A 23,370-nucleotide genomic window follows, 5' to 3' on the forward strand; every position below is an offset into this window, starting at 1 on the left:
TGGAAATGATCAAATCTAAATTGTAACCTACTGTTACTTAAAGTGAGTTTACTCATTCCTCTATTTTGAATGGACTGTGCAGAGATTTATGCTACAACTATGCTGCGTAGGTAATCATCTTCACCTATGTTAAACATTTTATAGCATATATTTAATAATGCCGTGTAATTTTGTAACACGCTTATCTCATCGCCAGCCAATCTTAGGGCATAATATAAGCAAAATTAAAACAATCAGTGTTCCTATTCCTAGACGGTAGACACTTTTAATTAATTAACTCAAATTATCTGATGAGATATTGTCATCAGCTAAATTGTCAACTACTGCAACACTTACCACAATTGTCTTTACAATTATAAATTATTCAGTACACTCTTTAAACGGACGTACGGACAGACATACAGACAGAGTGTACAGTGGTGAGAGTAGCTAAAAACATTTAAAGAGGCATGGTAAACATATGATAAATAAAGATGTGACATAGTAGCTAACAGACACCGCTAACATAAATTAAATTTTAACCCAGGGATATTGATGGGATTCAATAAAATACGCACAACAGACTCCAGTTTGAATTTTCTTTGAAATTGCTGTCACAGTACCAACGCTGTCTCTCGGACTGAGGCCACAACAGCAGAAATAAAATGTAATTTTAGCCAGAAATCAAATGTAATTTTGTCCATAGTAATTGAACCTGACAAAGAACATCATTATTTTCCTTCAAATGACGACAGCATGATAAATGCTGATTGTGCTTTCATTGTTTGTCATGCTAAGGCCTTGTAGAAAATAATCTGTGCATGTAATAAAATCAATGAAAAATACATTGTGGGGGTGCTATCACTGAAGCGGTGTTTAATTAACTGTATGCCTTCAAACGACTATATCACACCGTTTCTGGGCCACATGAATTAGCTGTCAGTGTGACTGATGGTTTTCAAGACAAATCATTTTATTATTGCACGTTACAACAAAAACAGACAGGTTTTTTTTTAGGAATCTCTCAGACTTTGTTGCATCATTTGAAAAGGTTTCTGCTAAATTATAACTGATCTATTGAGCATATTTTCATATTTTTAAACACACTCTTCACGATACCGTAGTCTTCTGATCAGGCTGTGAGGAAGGCGCCTGCCTGTCTGCTTGATCAAATTCTCTCATAAAGCCTTAATAATCCTGTTGTTGTTTCTCTACGTGATGATATTTCTAATTCGTGTCAGAGAAGAATGCAGCCGTATCTGTGTGAAGAAACAGCAGGCAAAGGGACATGAATCTGAAGGAAAGAAGGCCTTATGATGGTTGCACCTCAGCCAAAGGACGTGCTGAAGGACATATGTGTGTGTGTGTGATTGCTTGCGTACCCTGCCGCTATGCATGCACTCACTGGAAGCAACTACAACAGATATATTGTAAAAGTACATAGCACTTTAAACTCACCACACACTGGACATGAATATGCAGAAGCCGTGTGCCTCACCTGTATTTCAACTTATTTATAGAGCACTTTAAAAAAAAAAAAAAAAAACTTGCTGCCAACAATGTGCTGTGCGTGGAGTAAAAATGAGGAGCAGAACTCTCCGGCCTGGGTTACCTTTAGTTACAGATCGCGGTGACCTGAAAACTTTGTCTTGAAGCCTTCAGACACAAGATTTCATGTCACACTATAGTCGACCTGATTAGGAAGGAGATGGTGTTACTGCCCTTTGTGACTAGGAGGAAGGAACAGTGTGTTAAAATAATTGGGGGATAGTCAGAAATGTCTCACCTGTATTAGCAAGTAGTGAGGCTGTCATGATAATTTCTATATTTGTGTTGGTTTTGTTGTTGTTTTTTCCTAAACTCGATCAATTGTTGTTCATGGGTGCTTGTTTGCATACGCCATCAACATCCAGTCAAACTGCTTCTTTCTCTCTCATGTCAGTCAACTTGCTTGCCTCTATGGGAGGCTGGACACACACACACACACACACACACACACACACACACACACACACACGGACGTTCAAACAGCGATGAAAGCAGGGAGAGAATCAATTACTGTACTGAATGTTACGTTTTCCAACAACAGTAGTTGTACAATTACAGAAACTTCATCAGCATTAACAGAATTAGTTCCAAAGCCTAATGCCACAGCAGCGGTGTGGAAACATTTTGGGTTCAAGCCAGATGAACAAGAGCCCGCTCACATCAATGAGCCGATATGTTGCATTTGTATGAAAAAGTCGCATCACAAAAAAAAAACCAAAGTACATTTAATACACAACCACCACACTCAATTTCGTCAGATGGTAAAAAAATAAAAATAAAAACGCAGCGGGACACGGAGGGCCCTCCATTTTGCGGCAGCTTGCATTTTAGGATGCCTTTGCTTATCAGTGCAAATAGAAACGTGACAGCATAAAATGACGCTCGCTCACAGACAGCATTAGTCACGTTCTTGCGAAAGAGATGCATACATTCAAAACTGTTGAGAAAGCAGTGTTTAAAGAAATGCTGCAATCTTTTGATAGGCAATATGAATTGCCTAAAAAGAAAATCCCAAACAGCCATTCCAGCTTTGTCCAAACAGGTGAAAAAGAACATTATGAGGAGGTAAAAGACATCTCATTTTACACTGCCACTACACACGTGTGGTTGTATGTGTTATTATTTGTTGGAGTGCAATATTTGTAAACATTTTTTATCCATCTAAGGTAGCCTATTTTCTTTATTGTTCTACATTTCAGTGCCAATGTTTATTTTTTTCGATGTGTGCATACAGTCTCCACTGGGTCTGTAGCACACACCCAAAGAGCCTTTGCACAATCAAAGCTGACTGCCCCCACTTTGGTATCACTTGCTCTTTCTTGGGCTCTTTAAATCAATAGAATTGGATGTATTGATGCAGTAACATGTTTTTTTTCGCCCTCCCAACCTGTTCCAGTCTGGCAGAAATGAACTAGACAGAAATCTCACTAATGCATCTAAGCTGAGGGGGAAAAAAAGGGGTATACAGAAAAGCAAGCGATTTGAGTTTGTTTAGACTTTTTAAAATGCCTGTCCCACTTTGTGGCTGAGATGCTTTGGCAGTGCATTTTGATTTAAGGTGTAGTCTATAAGTTTAGAACTCTTCCACTTAAACAATTAATTAATTAATCAATCAATCCTAACCCCTTACTTTCTATGCTTATGACTTTGTAAAAATCCCCTTTCTGTTCTGTATGGATACGTTTGGTGTGGAAGAACTTGAGAGCCTTGTCCTCAACTGCATAAAAGGAAGCTGAACCCTAAAAACAGATTGGTCAAATTAACAAAACAAAAAAAAGGTTCAATTTGACCAATCTAGCTGCGTGTCCGATTGGTGATTGGGCCAACCGATACAAATTGGTCATTCTGACCAATATATTGGTTAATCTGTGTTAGAGGCCGATAAAAAGAGTGCCACTGATTGTCTCACCCATCTAAGTGGGGCGAAAGTCGTTCTCTGCATTTGACCCATCCCCTAAGGGAGCGGTGAGCAGCAGCAGGGGCCACGCTCGGGAATCATCACAAGCCTCATAATGATCCTAATCATGAATCAGGTGTGTTAGTGGAGAGAAACATGGAAAACCGAGACCGAACTTGGGCACCCCTGATCTAGACACACATTTGCATTTTTAAACACTATTATTTATAATATATCATGTATTATAATATATTGTAATCACTTATAATGATTAATAAATACATTTAGAAGACAATAAATTGATACAATGAACATATTTCCAAGTGTATGTATCTCGACTTACTTTCTACTGTAACCAATTTCATTGGTTGTTTGGCTAACCAATATAATTGGTATACCCGTAACCACCTGGAATGGTCAATGTCTGACCAATCTATTGCTTAATCAAGCCAATATGAGCTTAACCAACTAGATAGGTAGTTTATTTTTATTTTTTTTACCAAATTCATTTTTAGAGTGTGCTATATGCAAAGGTTTGATCATATTTTCACGTCCTGTATTTATAATAGCTACCTGTCCCAACATTACAATCCAGAGAGTGTATTTTCCAGATTTGTCAAATGTCTGTACTGTCTTGCCTAAATGTGTGTGTTTTTTTGTGCGATGCTGTTTTTGTTCATTTGACTTTTGATGATGTGTGGGGAGGTGGAGCCAAATGTGTCATCATACACGTCAATTTTCCGAAATGATCAAGGCCTCAGTTTAGCAAGCAGGCAAATTCCATCTGCCTGACTTGACCTCCTGTGCCATCTCTGCAGTGCATCCTGCTGTCTCGCTGCCCAAGATGCCCCCTCCTCCCACCGCCTGCTTTGGTGATGCATCCCAGCCTTCCTGACAGGCACACCAGCTGGTTAAGCTGGTTGACTGACTGCTTGTAGGGATGCGTTATCATCTGTTTGCATTCCCGCTTTTTAGTTTGGCTTTACTCTGCTCGTTTTGTGGCCCTGCATATTTCCTCCAGACTTGTTGACCGTGAATAATGACCGTGCGAAGTGGGCACGGCCATCATTTTGTAGCATCAAAAGTGTTCATTCAACACTTCCCCCAAAATATATCACTCTACTGTACTTTTAAATATCATTGATATACATTTCTGATCTTGAGTCCACAGAAGCATGGCTGTATGCAGGCAAAAGTATGACAAAGCTGGACACATGCCTCAGGGTTTGGTCAATGTCTGGCCAGTACAGACTGGGCTAATACTGTCTGACAGTCAGTCCACTAACATAATAGTGTTGCAAAAGGCTGGAGGCGTTCTCTCTGTGTTCCCTACATCTGCTCTTAAGCATCACTCTGTGACACATTGCCATCATTAACCGATCACAAATCCTTTGAAAAGTGATTGAGCGAGCAAGTTAGTCCCCACCAATAATACATTTTAAAATGAATGTGATGTGTACTTTGATGTGCACTGCATCCATTACCAGTTCTAGTTGGTTTAATATGTACCCCCCCCCCCCCCCCCTTTCCCAGACATAGCTCATATTAAGTTACAAATCCAACCGGAAATGGGTTTGCTGACATTGGTATAATTAGCGAATCGGGATTTTTAAGAGCGAGTGCTAGTGGCTACACTGACAAGAGATCTTCAGTTTGTACGGCAGGTGGTGACTCTGCATGATAAATAGCTCATTATGTTAAATACATGAAAGAGGAGAGAGGAAAGAAGTCTTTCAATAATTGACTGTTCTCCATAGCAGCTGGACTGTACGTCAGGCTGTGTTGCTGTGTTTGAAAGCATGTGAGCTCAGTAATTCATAGTTTACATCATCCTATAATGATATATTAGAGGTATTAATTGTTTCTTTTGAACAGTTGACACATCTGCAATTATACTTTTTCAAGTCCTCTCGCAATTAGCCTGCTATTTCATGACAGCTGCGTATTTAACGTGATGCGCCTATCCCTCACTCTTTGACTCGACTTGTTGTAATGCATTGCATACTCCACTGGGGCTGCTTGTACTTTTACAGGTAAAGCAACGGCTGCCTTGTCAGCACTCTTACTTTTCCGTTTTCTCAGAGGGAGGAAAGTAAAAAGGAGAGCGAGGACTTGTTTTCAGGACCTTGAGCATCGGGAGTGTCGCCCCTGCTTTAGAGGGTCAGGCAACATTTCTCAAGGTCTCTCTGTGAAAAAGTTGGCCTTGTCCAGACTAAGCCCTCCCCCACATCACCCCCTTCAGCCACCTGGAGCAGATGCTCAGAATGGAAATCGCCTGCATAAATGTGCATTTACATGATCCCTGCATCTAACGTCTGGCACGTACACAATTTCTACTGCAATTGCTGAAGTGATGAGAGCAGGTGGAGCAGTTGGAAAGAGTGGGAGCAGAAGCATGCCTGTTGGGTTTCTAGAAGCCACAGGTGCACAGCAGGGGATGGAGGGCCCAACATTGATTTCACAGTCCGCCACCACCATGTAGGATAGCTAGAAAAAGTCTTTCTCCATGGTGTGCATTCAGTAAGTCTGCGAAGGAACCTTCGGGGGGCATGAATATGTAGATGAATACCCAGTGAGAGCCAGGAAGCCATTCATAGCACAGACCCAAGCTTGTTCCATTAGGCAGGGGAAAGCACTGGATGGAGCGAGGGTAGGAGTCAAAGCGAGGGGAGGAAAGGGAAAGAAGAAAGCAAATACTCGAGAGGACAGTTAATGATGGCCTCTTTTCCCATGAAGTGCTTTTTCTTGTTACCGGTGGCTAGCTGTCTCTCGCTCCGTTGATGTTATTTACATCCAGTATACAAGCTGCTCACTTATAAATGCCTGACTGACTATTTGAATAAAACATAGTTACATTAGAGCCAATGATGAAGTCTTTGAAGCTGAAATGAACGAGATCTAATCCATTACCATGCATTGTCTGCCTTGTCTGTGTGTGTGTGTGCATGTGTGATTGTGAATTTATACTGTATGTGTGTAAATGCTTTAGGCTTCCAGGGATCCATCAGTCTCCCGTCTGGACCCAAGCTAAGGGAAGGTCAGCCTGATGGATACATCCTGACATGCACACAGCCTGTGAAGTCAGCTGTGTGTCCGCATGTGTGTAAATGCGTTTGTGTGTGTGGGGGGGGGCTGGCAGGCCAGCCAAGCACATGCACGGTTCAGCAGAGCAGAGGGCAGAGAGGCGGGTTTGAAGGGATAGTCTGGCCCTCTATGCCCTAGTTTGAAAGGGGGTTTAGCTGGCAGAGGGGTTCTATGGAGGGAGGGGGTGAGGTAGAAACAGGGACGTATAGGGGTTTGCTGGATTAACGGTGGGGATGGGTGAGGCAGCTAAGAAAGGGTTCATTCATGGCTGGTGCCATCTCTGACTCCCTAAGGAACTCGGTCTTATCAATGACCAAGCCAGCTGGGAGGATGTGAGCATGCAGCCTTTTCCATGCTTTCTTTTGTGAGCCCTGTGCCTCAAACCCAAACACTAAGGATTTGTCAAGGCATGTTAAAATCCGAAGAAAGACCCTGACCAAAAGTTTGCACAAGGTCTGAGCTATCCCAATGAAAGGTAGTGTGTGATACCATCTGGAGAGGAATCAAAAGTGGTGCAGATTACATGGTGATGAAGCATCAGTGTCAGCTAAATGTCACTTTTTATCAGCTATTGTATCCAAATGCTTCAGTATTGCTTCTTGCCAGGTGAAAATGCACTGACAGACAATGTGTTGGCTTAGACAAGGCTTTGTGTCCATTTTTGTTACTTTAAAAGATATTAGAGGCCCTTAATTTAGGTTCAGTTTGTTGTTTGGTATCTACCTCTAACAGACTCTGCATTAATTATTAACCACTTGTACTGAAAGTAGGAAAGCTGTTGGTTCCAGTGCAAGGTCTGCATCAGATGTCAATTTACACTTGTAGCTTGATATTATGAGCAACAATCTTTTTTCCGCACCCCTTTTGCTCTCTCTTGTTCTATTTCGTTCTCTTAATCATTGCATTTTGCTGAACTAGAGGAGCTTCCGTCATGAGCAGGCATGTGCAGCGTAGACATCCAAATGGTCTCAGCAGTGCATAAGAGACCAATGGTCTAACCTCCTCATAAATCACATTTTAATGGAAAAAATATCTGCCTCAAATAAAAACCAAATATCAAAATTTATAGAAACATGGTCTACGTATATAGAATTTTTTAACCTAATTCTGGTTACTTAATTCTGTCTGTTAGCGAGAGCCACTGCATCGTGATAACTTACATTGATGTTTCTGCAACTGGCAATTTATTATTATATTATATTATTAGTATGGGATTTTTTTTTAATGGGCTTTAGGTGAACTGATGAATACACACACGCTCGCACGCACGCACACACACACACACACACACACGCACATACACATAATCACCCACATACAAAAAAAAGGGTATATATATATATATATATATATATATATATATATATATATATATATACATGTGTGTATATGTGTATATATATATATGTATATGTATTTAAAAAAAAAATAATAATTACTAAATTTTTTTAATTGATTTGTTGGATTTTTTTTTTAAAAAAAAAAAAAAGGAGAGCAATGATGATGTCAAATCGAATGAACAATACTGAGCTCTCCTGTAAAAAAAAAAAAAGAAAAAAAAAAAGCAGTGCATAAGAGAATAACCTAGCAAGGTTCCAGCTGAAATGGGCCCAAGCATAACGTCAACGTGACACGTCACCATCACACACACACAAGTGCAGAGTTCTTGTAGCCTTGAAGCTCTACTACACATTCTGTATGTGCATGGAAGCATTTTACTTAAGCTGAAGCACTAATCACTTCCTAATGTTCCATTTATTTATGGTAGCTAGCTTCAATGCCTTTGACGTCAAACATAATGCCACTACTGTCACACCTCAGCTCAATTACATATGAGAGTTAAAGCCGCTTTGTGTGCATGCATCCCCTACATTTGTATATCTAGAGCAGTCTTTGTCCAACATGAGTTTGTGAGTGAAAAATCTTATGCCATGAAACAATCAAAGAGCCAAAGTGCCATCCACCACAGTGAAACAGTGGCCAGTTTTCCAGTCTAACAGGCTATTATGGATGAATCATGCTGGTGTCCATCTCATATTTAAACAAGCCTTCTCTGTTACTGCTGGTCTCACCTGCTTGCAGCTTCCTTTATGCCTCTGCAGAAGCTCTTTCATTGATGTCTCTGGGCCTTTTATGTGTGAAGGTGTCTGTATCTTTGTGAAATGGTGTTGCAATTGCTTGCTGGACCTTTTTTTTTGTCCAGGTCCCTGCTCCAATATTGCCAAATAACTTGCCTCTTTTCAAACTTTTTTTCCCCCTTTTGCTTTATTTTGATGTGCATGTACATTATCTTAACTCTTTGACTGCCAAAAACGTTAAATAACGTTTAGTAAAATCCTATGGAGTGCCAAAGACGTTAAAAGACGTTTGTTTCAAAACAGAGGTGAAACTAACCATTTTCTATTGTTGATTACTGAAAAACGGAATAAGGTAGAAACAAACTTTTTTTTTCTGATGAAAGATGAGAGTCCAATCTTTCATTTGGTAGTATGTGTGTTTCCATAGTCCAAACACATAATTTTCTGTGGACCTTGAAAGATCAGTCAAAATGCTTAAATCGGCTGGCACCCGCGGCATCCCTTTTCTGAAAACGTCTGGCAGTCAAAGAGTTAAGCTCAATGTAATTTAGCAAGGGCCCCTACCATTTGAAATTTACTTGAAACTTGCTTTCTTTAGGTTACTGTATATTCATTTGACTTTGGACCACATTCCAATGCGCGCCTCTGAAGTCCAGTATGATTACTGCCAATGTTTTCTACATTCTTTGGTTCCCTTTTTTAACATGGTTTGAATAATTAAGGATATTTGTGTTAAACAGTCCAGAATGATAAATACCAACTGCTTGCTTCTATCTTTTGGGAACTAAATCGCAAATGGCAAAGAGATATGACATTTTCACTTAAACATCCACTCCGACCGAGAGGGAGTCTGAGAACATCTTGAAAGTGTTTCATGTTGGCTGCATAAGTCTAATATTTTTATATTATTTAATGTTTTCACAAGAATCCCCTCAGTTATCTATTTGGACATAACGCCATGTTAATTGGAATTTGGAAATTGTTCAGGACTCCTGTTCAATATACAGTACTCCTGTTTCATCTAATCATAGATATTTATCTCTTCCAGTGATCTTTGCGCACCACGCATGTCTGTGTGTACTGGGAAAAGCCCATGAGAGGAATTGACACAAACATATTCAAACACTATTGGGGCCAACTCAACGATGAAATAAATCTCAGTGCATGCTTGAGATAATATTTTAGTTGGGCTTAGAGCGGAGAAGTGGTTATCAGTTCTGCCTCACATTCAGGAGGTCTGAGTTTGATTCTCTTTTGGACCAGCTCTGCGGGGAGTTTGCATGCCTCTGCCCGTGCTTGCATCTGGTTTGTCTAGATCCTTCCTATTATTAATGCCTGGCCACTAGTTGAGCTTTGTGATTACTGTAGCACTAATATGGATGCTTAGTAATTATGTTAAAATAAAATATTTAACACACGTAAAAATTAAAAATCTAATATGTGTATGTTTGATCAAAGATGATGCTGATAGTTTGTATTTTTGGGAAAATTGCTCTTTAGTCATGGACAGCTCCGTTCTCTTGATTTGAATTTTTATTTAGTGCACTTGGCGTCTCTCGACAAGCTCACATTAAGTGTGAAAATAAGCTTTTTGCATGGCTGGCGCTCCTGTCACACTTGTTTGTGTGAATTTTTAATATATTTGTCAGTCCCAGAAGAGTTCTATTATGGTAGCACCAATTCCATCTAATGTGATCACATTTAATACAATGAGAAAAAAGTAAGGGGAAACACCCTGAAACCGATGGTCTCATTTGAACGTCTTCTTTTTTTTTTTTAAATGATTGTTTATTCTTCTTCACACAGAGCTCCAGAAATCATCCTGGGCCTTCCATTCTGTGAGGCGATAGACATGTGGTCCCTGGGCTGTGTGATAGCTGAGCTCTTCTTGGGATGGCCACTTTATCCTGGAGCCTCAGAGTACGATCAGGTATTGGACCCTCAGTTAACTTTACATGGTTGGTTGTTTGGATGCCTGCACATGCTTCATATGCATTCATACATGTGTGCTTGCTTGTCAATGGGCTTTCAATTGGGTTGCTTCAATCCCAGAACCACCCCCCATCCTTCCCTCCCCGTTTATAGGAACATATGCCACAGTGCCACTCGTCCAATTAGTGGGCCACTGTTTACCAGAGCGAGACATAGCTGAATTCCCTCAATCAGAATCAATGGCAAGACCATGACAGAGTTCTGCTTCAACGCCAAACAAACTCGTCGGATTTAACCCAAGCCAGGCAGAATGTCTCATTTGTAAATCAGTGCTATTTTGAATTGGTGGTTGGATTCTTGGAATGTTTCCTAAAATGCTCTTTCTTTATCCTCAAACCGCCTTGAAATGCAATTTTTTTTCTGTCTTGAAGATCCGGTACATCTCACAGACTCAGGGTCTGCCTGCAGAGTATCTGTTGAGTGCAGGGACAAAGACCACCAGGTTCTTCAATAGAGACCCCGACTCTGCCTATCCTCTGTGGAGACTTAAGGTAAAACCAAACTCTCCTAAAATCATGACCAAAATCACGTAAGTTGCCAGTTTGGACAAATTAATTAGAAATGGACTTTTATTTTTTATTATTCCAGTGTTAGTACTAGGAATGTAACGATAACAGCAGCGTCACTATATTAAAATTGCCACAATATCGTCGTCATGTTGCGACATTAAAAGCAGCTCATCTGTTAAAAAGGCCAGGTCATTTTCCATTAGTGCAGTTCCAGCACTCTCTGTTGGTTAGTTTATTAGTGAAGTTTAATTTTAATTAGGCATATTTTGGCCACCTACGTTTAATTAAGACCTATGCTAATCGACAGAGGAAGGGGAACGTCAGACATTTATATTTTTCAGCATCTCTGTCAAAAAGCATTAAATACTTTTCACCCGCTTCAACCAAACACAGCATTATGAACTACACAGACTTTGCGCCGTTGAGCCAATAGGAGCTCAAAACAATAAAATGACTGGCCAAGCCTGTTTCTTTGTCACTGCTGTTATTATGTACAAAAACTCTATATTATTATTTATTTTTTGTTTTTTTAACAATACATTATTTTTTCTTTTTATTCAGTATTGTGAACTTTTTTTATATCGACAACCTCCCCACACTATTGTATATAATTATCATATCATTGGATTCATATTGTGATAATATTTTATTGTGACGTTTGGATATTGTTAGATCCCTACTTACACGTATACAACCTATTATACCACATAGCTACAAAAAAAAAAGCTAGCCATGAGTTGAACAGAGGTGTTAACGTGATATCTGATCACAAACATTTAAGATTTTTTTCTAAATCATTGGTACATGATTTTTGAACATACTCCCCACAGCTTTATTTTTTTTAGTCCTTAACCAACTTATTATTATCCGCCTTCTCTACCTATGATTTATTTTATCTGTCTATCATTATCTACAGCATGCTGTGGTTATGTTTAAAAGAACCATGACTAGTGCTTGAACTTTTGCCTGTAGAATGTCATGTGGAAAAAGTCACAAATTAGCTTTATTATGAACTCATGGTGTTTGTTTAACAAATATTTTAAACTTTATGTATTCAGTCTGAACAGTCCTTTGTATGTGACACGTCCTTTACAGCAACTTTACATGCCTGTGTACCAATTTCATGGAGATAAGCAATCAATCTTTCGTTTGAAATTTATATTATTTTTTAACGGCAGTATGTACTAAACATGTGTTCAATTGATTGAAATAATAGTTTTACCATATCACCAGATAAACACTTGCACATGCAAACATACAGCACATACTTAAATTAAAGCATCCCTGTCTCCTGTGTGACAAGCTATATAAATTTGCTCATAAATTCGCATCCATTCCTCCCAATTATAGGATGTTAGATGAGTGTTTGTATATGACCCCGGGGTTGCTCAGTGGGCAAGCTGTGTCCTGCTGTACATCAGCAACAAGAGGCTCAAATGAGCCACATATAAGTAGTGCAGGTTAAGAGAGGAAGCATGTTGAGGGTTTGAGAGGAACATCTGCTTTATGTCTCCTATAGACTCCCGAGGACCATGAGGGAGAAACAGGGATCAAGTCCAAGGAGGCACGCAAATACATCTTCAACTGCTTGGATGATATGGCCCAGGTATGTAGCTGCCAATATTACAGACCACCATATACAGTGTAACTTCGGAGTTTGAACGTCTCGAAACTCGTACAATTCGGACTTCAACCCAAAAATCTGAGTAAAAAAATGCCTCGGAGTTTGAATTCATTTTCGGAGTTCGAACACCCAAGCAAAGCAAGCTATGCTGAACATACCTTGAAAACGGGTAGCCGAGTGAAGCCGAGTGAAGCCGAGCGACGCCTAGCAATGCCGAATGCTCACGTTGCGGTAGTTGAGACGATGCACTGCTCATTTCCAGTCAGATCGTGAATACTCCCGGAGGTGCATTTTGATTTTTCCTCGACAATTTTGCCATGGGCCCAAAGAAAGACAACAGTGCAAGTGGCAGCAAAGACGAAACATACAGTGCTACGAACCACAGTGGAATTAGGAAGGAGATTATCGCGCAGTTGTAACTACCGTGACTATTTCTGTCAATACTGGCACGAGGACCCCCCTTAGCTGTTCAACAACATGCCTGACGTTAAACAACGTACGCAAGGGCCGCTTAGTAGTCTAACAATATGCCCAATGTAAAATACACAAACTCAGCACTGAACTAAAGCTAGCATTAACATAGCATTTATCATCCACTGATGCCATCACACCACAACAGGTAAGGTATTTTTATTGTTTAAATACTGTACTTTACTGTAAATGTAAAAACCATAAATAGAAATTAAAATAGGAATTTTCTGTTTTTGGAGCTTGGTTAACGGATTAATTGCATTTAAATGATCTCCTATTAGAAAAAATGAAATCCTGATCCAAATGTATAATGTTAAAGAAAGATGGAAATGTAAAAAGTAGGAGAAGCCTTTAATTGTGCTCTGCTCTTTGTTACGAAAAACAGGTCATCAGTGGGAATCTGTTTTGATGATCCTGTGTAACTACAGGAAGTGACTTGCAATAAATCTACATACACAAAGAACATTACTGCCATTTAACCAGTCTTTATGCAATGTCACTTTTCCTTACGACTCCCAGTGAACTCATCCGTCCGTGGTGGGAAACTTCACATGTAGCCATGATGTTGATAGGACATGCCTGACACTGAGATGATAGTGATTTTTGTTTGCTCTCGCACAGCCAAATGCTGCTTCTGCTACCAGATACGACAAAGGGAATGGAAAGTTACAATATTTTTCCCAGGCCCCTTTGCCTCGCCAAGAGTCCTGTCTGATCACTCTGCTGCTAGATTCTGCCTCCTGATAACGACAACGCTGGTGAACTATTTGCTTTGAAATATGCTAATCTTGATGCACAAGCAGCTGCAGCCTCTGGAAACTGTCCATATGGGTACATGCAGGTACATAAATGATGGGGACAATTATGGCTGTCCAGTAGGACCCATGGCGGCTCTGAGTCCTGTCTGGAATAACACGCTCTTGGCTAGTACAAGATTTTATCACTGCCTGGGCTTGTTGAATTTACAGTTGCCATGCAAACACACACATACAGCAGATAGTTCAATGAAAGCAACCTGCACGGGTGTTGATATCCCCCGGCTCATCTCGGTCTCCTACGCTTCAAGCTCTGTCACCCGTCTTCCTCTCACTGTTGCAGCCCGACTCAGTTTACTCTGAAAACACAGAGGATATAAAGCTGAACAAGCCTAATGTGGGAGAAAACTGCCTACTTTGGCCTGTCTCACCATATCCTCCCGTATAAACAAGTCAGTATTGTGGACATCTGTCCCTGCATATATAATGGATGACATAGCTAAAGGCCCCGAAAGACAAGAGGGCTGTGAATGCCAGGAAGATAACAAACCTCCTTGCTGTTATGGGAAATGTGGTGAAGCATTAGTCCCAAGTATATCATTTGAGCAAATCGGAGCCATCTAACTGAAATGAACTGGAAGCCTGATATAGATGGGAGGAAGGGCAGAATTCTTGACCCTACTCAAGGCTCCCATGCTTCAAAATCTCTACGCTCTGGACAGTAGTTCTTTACAGGTTTACAACCCAAATAGTGTTGTAAAGTAGAATAAATGAATAAGACTAGACGGAAGATGACATTTTCATCCGTCTTCTTGGTTGGTCACAACAAACGTGCAAAGATGCCGCATCGTCCAATCAGCTCGAAGTGTTGTACAGCAAGTCCCTCCTTTCCCGAACGGGGCTGCCGAGTGAAGTACCAGATTAATAATGTGAAGAACTCCCTTGAGTGAATCATGATTATCAATCTGGCTTGTGAGGTTAGGATCGTACACAACTTTAGACTGTTAGACTTTTATAACTCTTATAGTTACAGGGATGTGATTTTTCCGCTAATTCGCGGAATTCCGCTTTTTTTTTTATCTCCCCCCCCAAAAAAAAAAATCTGATTTTTTTTTTTTTTTTTTTTTTGTATTTCATTGTGTATGCACATGACTCCGACAGATAACATCTTCTGCTATAACAAAGACATTTGTGGTATGCTCTAATATGAGTTACTTTTCATTTGGTCATGATACAATTATTTGTTCATGAAATTTGAACTCTTCAACATTATTTATGTGTTAACTTAGTAATCACATTAGTTAGATATGATGATATTCTCAGTGATAGTTTTTAAAAGCAAAGGCAGTCCAATGTTTTTGAATGTGACTGATTTTGAGTTGACTAAAACTGCCATTTTATATGGGATAGTTCAATATACATTGAAAATTTATGCTGTTGTTTTGTCTATTTCTTTGTCATGTGAGTGCATTGAAAGTACTTAAAAACACGGAAAACCCATGAGCTCCGGGGGGCTACGCCCCCCTTGTCCCCCCACCAGGGCACTGCGGCCCCCAGACCCCGGGCTAAATTTTCAGATAATTTCACTTTGGTCAAATCACATCCCTGTAGTTACAACAGTCACTAATTAGCGTCCCCGATGACAAATGGTTGAAGCTTTGGCAGGCGTATGCGCTCTTTCATTGTTAGTGCTCTTGTTGCTTCTATTGTCGTCATCACTTTTTGGCAGCTTTACTCAAGCTGGAGAGCTGCATACAGGTCAGCATTTAAGCGAGCACGTTTTGCAACACATCTCCTTAGGTGTTGAGCGCCCCATCTGCCACCCCCCGTCTTCACTCCTGAGTGGCATGTCAGTGCTCCTCAAGACACAGATGTGGCTCCATCCAACAGATGTTTACACGCAAGGCCAACGTTCCTCATCCTTCTGGCCATCTTGGCAATATTTGTAGCTTGATTCATTTATTCATTATGATGCACTAAAACAGTATTATTTCATGAGCGAATTAAGTGATTATCTTATTGAATAATGTACATATATCTAAATAGAAGGATCTTGGAATGATATTATTATTCGGATAGAATGGTAACATGGCTCTTATTTAGTACTACTGACCAACTTTGCATGTGCACCTTTCCCAACGTCATCTCTTCCACCAGTTACAGACAACATGTTTATTCCCCACCCCATTCCGCAGGTTATTCCTTTATCACTATCGAGAGGTGTGGTCACAGACTCTGAATAAAATGCACGAAGGGAAAAGAATTGCATCAGATTTGTGGCGGTGACTGGCAGCACATCTGATAGCCCCTGAAGCAGGCCTGCAGATAAGCGCTTGTAGCTTTATGAAAGAAGACCTGTTCCTCTGCATGTCACAGTAAACAAGGCTGCCTGTCTGGTCCCAGTGTCCTCACACTGCCTGACAATCATGTTGGCCTAAACAAAGAGCAGCTATATCATGACCTTGGTGCTTGTTTAAACACGGGGAATGAGGCACAGCAAGTCCAATCTTTTCCACTTTGTTTAGTTTGCTTGTTGGCAGCGCGCAAAGGATTTGTAATAAATCATTCCCTTCACTAATGAGGTTATGTTTTCATAAACACGGCTTCATCTATTTGTTTGTTTTTGCGCGCAACTGTTTTGCAATGGGAACGGGTCCATCAAAAGTAGTTTGGGGTGGGGGGGGCATTGATGATATCAATTTATAAATAAAATAAGAAGCAGGAAATGGCGATCGTTTTCTGTGTCATTCCTGCGGCAGCTGTTTAAGGTGTAACCCCTCACCCAACTGCTGAGACCGCGATTGATTTGCCTGTGTTTCTGACAAGTGGCATAGAAAATGAAGCCCGCATTTACCAATGCATTAATTACTATTCAACACAAGCAAACAGTGGGAAAACTGTGTTCAGACGCTTCTATATCTCATCAGATTAGCTTTGAATCTTTTTGTGCTTATGGTAGTTCCTATATCCTATCAACTAAAAAGAGGTCAGCTTTTATCTAGATACAGAAATTGTGATCCAAGGGACAAGGAAGCTGATTTGCAGAACTTGTATGCTATTGCCTCTGTCTCTGAGAGCGTTCAATAAGTGTAAAATGTCCATTGACGTGAAATTCCAGGTGAGCTTGCATATTGTCATCCAACGAGCAGATTTAATTAGTCGGAGAAATGAGCAGTTTCCCGCTTAGGTAAACAACTTGTTCTGGGTGATCTGTGGCCCCAGACGCAAGACGGAAGACCCACCTCCAGTTCCCTGCCTGTTAAATCAATCCATGATCTCCATGTTGTTTAGCATCTGAGCAGGCATGAGCTGCTTGGCCCATCAATTAGCCACAACCTGAAGGTTTGAATACAGATGAAGCAGTGTGATGCTTCTCAATATATTTTGGTTTTGTCGCGTCAGCTTTCTCCTCAGAATGGCGTCCTTTGTGGAGGAATTACATTTTTTTCCCTCACCACTAACCAAACGTTGAATTTTCTGTTTTTAGTTTCTTACGCTTTCATGTTGTCACAACTCAGGAATGAATATACTGTCTGGATATTTCAAGTGGCACTACAAATAGCAGTGCAAATGTTTAGAATGTCACTGAAGAGCAAGCCTGGGAACACCTGAACTGATGAGGGTGCAGATTTTTGTATTAAGTTTTTTTCCAGCATGGGAAAAAGCTAAAGGGGGATTTTCTTTTATGTTTACAAAGAAACATGACAGAAACCTCCTACATACACACAAGCACGCACGCTTGACTGTGCCGCTATTTGCTGCCTGCAGGTAAACATGACGTCAGATCTGGAGGGGAGCGACTTGCTGGCCGAGAAAGCCGACAGGAGGGAATTCATCGACCTGTTAACCAAGATGCTGACCATCGACGCAGACAAAAGAATCACACCTATCGAAACACTTAACCACTCTTTTGTCACAATGTCGCATCTCCTGGATTTCCCGCATAGCACTCAGTACGAGTTCTATTTATCTAATTACCTTCTTTCATGGCGTAATTGCATCTGCCACTCATAAAACCACGCTCATTCCCTCTGTGTCACTTTCTAGTGTGAAATCATGCTTCCAGAATATGGAGATCTGTAAGCGGCGTGTCAACATGTACGACACGGTCAACCAGAGCAAGACGCCCTTCATCACCCACGTGGCCCCCAGCACCTCCACCAACCTCACCATGACCTTCAACAACCAGCTCAACACTGTGCACAGCCAGGTGACACCCAACACCTTATTCTGTCCTTTGTCACACACCTATGACATGTGTGTAGTAGCATGTGTGTAAAGTGCAATTTGAATTCCAAAACACTACTAATCATGCGTATTTGTACCTCAATGACAACAACTCTGGACTACAAATGGAATGTTTGGCTTCACAAACATCACAGCGAGCAAAGTAATCAATCCCCAGTCACACTGACAAAATAAGATGAAAATGATCCAGTGTGAATGCTGAGCCAGTTTTAATGTTTATATTTTTTTCCATAATGTATATAAGTACAGTATTGCATATGTTGATGCTGACTGAGCAATCGATTTCTTCTCAGTTCAAAACTGTTGGGCTGTGAAGTGCATGTGTTTTAGCCCCAGGGCTCCACCTACTGTTGTGAAGCAAGATTTACTTTTGGACTTTGGTTAATTACACATTGACAGCGATTAACTTGTTACTAGACAGTGACTTGCTTAGAAGCCAGTGAATGTAAACATTAGCAAAACCAGCAGTCGATGTGATATTTGATAATTTTTTGTGTATGCACAAGCATTTGTAGAAGCCCTGCGCACCGCTCCAAAGCAGCATTAGCGTCTCCACAAACAAATGACAACGTTTATTAACTACCTAACAGGTGATCCGGGGTTGCCATAGTGATGACTGAGATGCTGTTATTGGCATTTCAAGCCATATATATGTAAATGGTTTAGAAGCTGTCATTTTAGCCAGAATGACTGCATACTGCAGTAATAATTTAAAAGCTGTTCATGACCTGTTGTTTTGTACCTTTTTTTCCCATGTGCACATTTCCTGGCCTTCGATCCTCCCTTTCTGCCTTGTATATCTATCTGGCTGCATTTCTGTCTGCAGCCGAGTCCTATGGGATTGTCACAAAGTGCTGATTGCACACATGACAAGCCCTGCTTCCTGCTTATCTTGCATTCTGGAGCTTTAAGTCCTCGAGAATCCCTTTACCCCAGGCTTCGTCTCCTTCCCTCCTCTCGTTCCTGTCCTCCTCTATCGTCTCACTTCTCTCCATTTTCCCTGGATTTGAGCTTGTGGTGCTTTACTGCTTCCGTACGGCGTGGAATCGGAACTGCTGACTTTTGACTCCGCCAGGCTTTAGATCAGGGATGGGCAGACTTTGGTCCTCGAGGGCCGGAATCCTGCAGGTTTTGCAGGTTTCCCTCTTCCAACACAAGCTGATTCCAATCAACAGAATCGTTATCAGGCTTATGCAGGGCTTGCTGATGAGCTGATCGTATATCAGCTGTGTTGGAGAAGGTAAACATCCAAAACCTGCAGGACCGTCCGGCCCTCGAGACAGTTTACCCACCCTTGCACCCTTTAGATTGTAGATCCTGAATCTCTTAAGACAATGATTTTACAGTAAATATTATCTTCAATTCTGTTGAATCATTTGCTCACGCAGCACTTCATTTTTGCTGTTTTTTAATTGCCGTTTAATTTGCTGGATTTTACAAAGAGATGATTAGATGAGTATTTCTCTCCGCCCATATGGATAGTGAAAAGACAAAAAGTTGATCATGTATTTAAATCTAACTCTGTACACAAACTGTTGTATTGCACATGTCTTATTTCTGGTCAAGACATGATGAACGACTCATAGAGTGAGAAGGTTGCATAATTGATGAATGCCTGTTGGAGGTGAAAAATTACTCTTATCAGGCATAATGCGCTAAATTTCCTTGCAGCTCATTATCGAGGCTCGTCATTTTGTATCAGACATTTGAACCAATGCAATTCAGCACTTGTCTTGCTTAATATTGCATTGTTTAAAAGAAACATACAGCATGTAACGTGGTGGCCTTTTTATGAGATCATGTAGTTTGCTTCTATCTTAACTACTGTTGCGCATCATAATCACACTGTTTTGGGAAAATGACAAACTGATAGATCAGTGCATTTGTTCAGTTTAAACGCGGCATGGTTCTGATTACGGTAGTTTAATATTTTGTGCATTGATTGGCCTTCGTTATATCGTCAAAATGCATTCAAACATCCCAATCTCTTTTTTTCTGTTGGTTTCCATCAATGCCTGGCAATACACCCTCTATTTATAAGTGGAATTGTGCCTACTCTACTCTTCATTTCCTCTCCGACATTTAAGCAATTCTACCTACTATTCCCATCAGTGGCGCCCTCTCATTTTTTTTAATTTTGGTCCCATCATTCCTTTAGGCCACCAACCTGGCTCCCTCCTCCACCAACAATTCCACCCTTTCCTTTACAAGTCCTGATGTCTCCATACTAAACTACCAATCTGCACTCTACCAGCCTTCCGCTGCCTCCATGGCAGCTGTGGCCCAAAGGAGCATGCCCCTTCAGACGGGGGCTCCTCAACTCTGCGCTGCCCGGCCCGATCCCTTCCAGCAGGCGCTCATCGTCTGTCCTCCTGGCTTCCAAGGTAACCGGACGTAACAGTCAGAATAAAAACGAGGCTTTTGGAGATCTTAAGATGGAAAGTCACACAAGTGGTCACTATTAACTCATTCAATTTACACTGATCACAACCCTAGAGTGCCAGCAATTTGAGAGCATTTTGACAGATTTTTCACGATACACAGAATATTGTGTTCTATGATTCTTCCCTTTTCCGTTCTCTAGTAATTAGCAGTAGAACATAGGTAAGCTTTTAGAAATTCAACCGCTTTCCCAAAATCCGGAAAATAGCTTTTCGTGTAAACAAACATCAAGTAAAACAGCGACTTTGACAGAATTAGTGTCATTTCTAACATCTGACCAGTGGTTTTATTCTATAAAATTAGCTAATTAAATTTTTTTTATGGGTTTTGATGACAAAATAATTTGTTTAGTGAAATACAAGCACTGACATGACGCCAACTCACCGTATCAACATATCAAACGACATATACTTTTTTTGTTTTGTTTTTGTTAGAGCTCAGTATTGTTCATTCGATTTGACATCATCATTGCTCTCCTTTTTTAAAAAAAACAAATAAATTAAAAATATTTAATAAATGTTTTTTTTTTAAATATATATACATATATATACATATACACACATATATATATATATATATATATTTTTTTGTATGTGGGTGAGTATGTGTATGTGCGTGTGTGTGTGCGTGCATTGCCAAATGCAGAAACATCAATGTAAGTTATCACGATGTAGTGGCTCTCGCTAACAGACAGAATTAAGTAACCAGAATTAGGTTAAAAAATTCTATATACGTAGACCATGTTTCTATAAATTTTGATATTTGGTTTTTATTTGAGGCAGATATTTTTTCCATTAAAATGTGATTTATGAGGAGGTTAGACCATTGGTCGATATTCAGAGTTTGTTTATTTTTCCAGTTAACAAGAATTGTTTTTTTAGCGATAGTAAGGGCTACTACAAGTGTAGATTGAAATTGTTTATGTGGTAAGTCAGTTGTTGTTAGGTCACCTAGCAAACACAAGTTTGGGGATAAAGGTATCCTACAGTCCAAAATAGCGGAAAGTTTTTCTAAGACTTTAGTCCAGAAATACATAACCGGAGTACATAACCATAAAGCATGAACATAAGTGTCTGTAGTGTTTTGTAAGCATTGGAGACAAATGTCGGAGTCTGAGAGTCCCATTTTCTTCATCATATATTGAGTAATGTATGTTCTGTGAATAATTTTATATTGGATAAGTTGTAAATTTGTTTTGTCATTTTAAATGTGTTTTCACAAACTTGAATCCAAAAGTCAGGTTCCGGTGCTATAGACAAGTCTGTCTCCCATTTCGAGATGGGTAAAGACATTTTATCAGTATATGAAAGTAACTTATATATTTTTGAAAGTTTTTTTGTTGTTGTCGGAGAAAGCTTGTTAATATCTTTAGCTAAAACAGGCGGTTGGAGCGTACCCCGAAGTGTTGGAATTTTTTTCTTTATCATATTTTTTACTTCATTTTTAGCAAACGACATATACTTGACCTCACTGAATGTTTTGATTATAATGGACAACTTAAAGGGGACGTAAATCCAAAACATGTATTTACAATAAAATTTTGTATTTGCCCCCACAGTCTAAACACAGCATTTTGATTAAAGGAATATTGTGTACTGCTGGAAAATACACTGGTTTATAACTATCTCAAAGGGTTTGCCATTTTGCCACTTACTGTCAACTGAAAATGACATCACAGTCGCTCAGGGCTCGGGTAACAACCATTCACGGCTCACCTGTTTTCTGAAGCTGAGCCGTGATTGGTTGTTCCCTGAGCAAACGTGATGTCATTTTAAGTCGACGGTGGCAAAATGGATTTTGCTACTTAACTTATATTCCACAAAAAAAATAGTTAGCAGATTGTCATGTTTAGACTAGTGTGGCTGCATAGAACATATTATTGTTGGGTTGACTTCTTCTTCTTTAAGTCGTATTTGGCATATAACGAGCTAACACTTAAAACTGCAGCATTTTTTTTAACTAGTAAAATGTATGTTATGTTTTAACCGTGTTCTCCCATGTGAAAAAGCAAACCCCTTTCTGGCATATTTGCTTTTTGCTGCAAAGTTCAACTGACTGCACTACAGGCAGAGTTAGTTTTAAACGACCAGCAATGACCCCATTATAAACGTAAAAAGGCAATAAATACATTTTCACCCTCACAGTTCAACACCTCCCACAAACAGACTTTTATTTGTGCTTTGATTCATATTCCGTGTTTAGAACACAATTATTGCCTTCTAATATGAGTTGCTAAATATACACATCGCTTATAATATGTTGACATCCTGTTTGTTTTCTGCTCCTTCCCAGGACTGCAGGCATCGCCTTCCAAGCACAACAGTTACTCCATGCGGATGGAGAATGCTGTTCCCATAGTGACACAGGCCCCCGGCGCTCAGCCGCTGCAGATCCAACCAAGCCTCCTTACTCAGGTACGTACAAAGGCATTCCATTTTAAATTATACTAATATACACTATGTGGGCAGAAGTGGGCCATTCCACCTACAGAAATCTAAAATAGAAGAAAGTAAAAAAAAGTCGTTACATCAGCCTCGGCACTTCTGGGAAGACTTTGCAAGATGTGTTTCATCTTTTTGTTTTCCCCCCAATTGTTCTGAAGAGCATTTGTGAAGTTAGAGGTCACTGGTTATGGAACTCAGAGAGGTTGGAACTTTATTTTTTAGTTTAGCCCCAAACGTTTTTGAACAAGTTCAAGAAGAACTCTTCTACAGTGCTGTCGTGGACCTTCATCATCATCTTT

The 23,370-nt window shown here is 40.1% G+C and overlaps 1 protein-coding gene across 4 annotated transcripts in view; it reads left to right on the forward strand.

The window, feature by feature from the left end:
* Positions 1 to 23,370, forward strand: part of hipk2 (homeodomain interacting protein kinase 2) — an 87,122-nt gene that overhangs the window by 47,218 nt on the left and 16,534 nt on the right. Inside the window, exons 3-9 of one of the 4 annotated variants that reach the window (XM_077567493.1) lie at positions 10,393 to 10,516; positions 10,950 to 11,069; positions 12,607 to 12,693; positions 17,706 to 17,890; positions 17,985 to 18,147; positions 20,344 to 20,569; positions 22,920 to 23,041. In XM_077567493.1, the coding sequence (XP_077423619.1) occupies positions 10,393 to 10,516; positions 10,950 to 11,069; positions 12,607 to 12,693; positions 17,706 to 17,890; positions 17,985 to 18,147; positions 20,344 to 20,569; positions 22,920 to 23,041 (1,027 nt within the window). The remainder of the gene's footprint in view (positions 1 to 10,392; positions 10,517 to 10,949; positions 11,070 to 12,606; positions 12,694 to 17,705; positions 17,891 to 17,984; positions 18,148 to 20,343; positions 20,570 to 22,919; positions 23,042 to 23,370) is intronic. The other 3 variants (XM_077567492.1, XM_077567495.1, XM_077567494.1) reach the window with 3 other exon arrangements.

This window comes from Vanacampus margaritifer, chromosome 6, assembly GCF_051991255.1.
Source record: "Vanacampus margaritifer isolate UIUO_Vmar chromosome 6, RoL_Vmar_1.0, whole genome shotgun sequence".
In the NCBI taxonomy this organism is placed as follows: Eukaryota; Metazoa; Chordata; class Actinopteri; order Syngnathiformes; family Syngnathidae; genus Vanacampus; species Vanacampus margaritifer.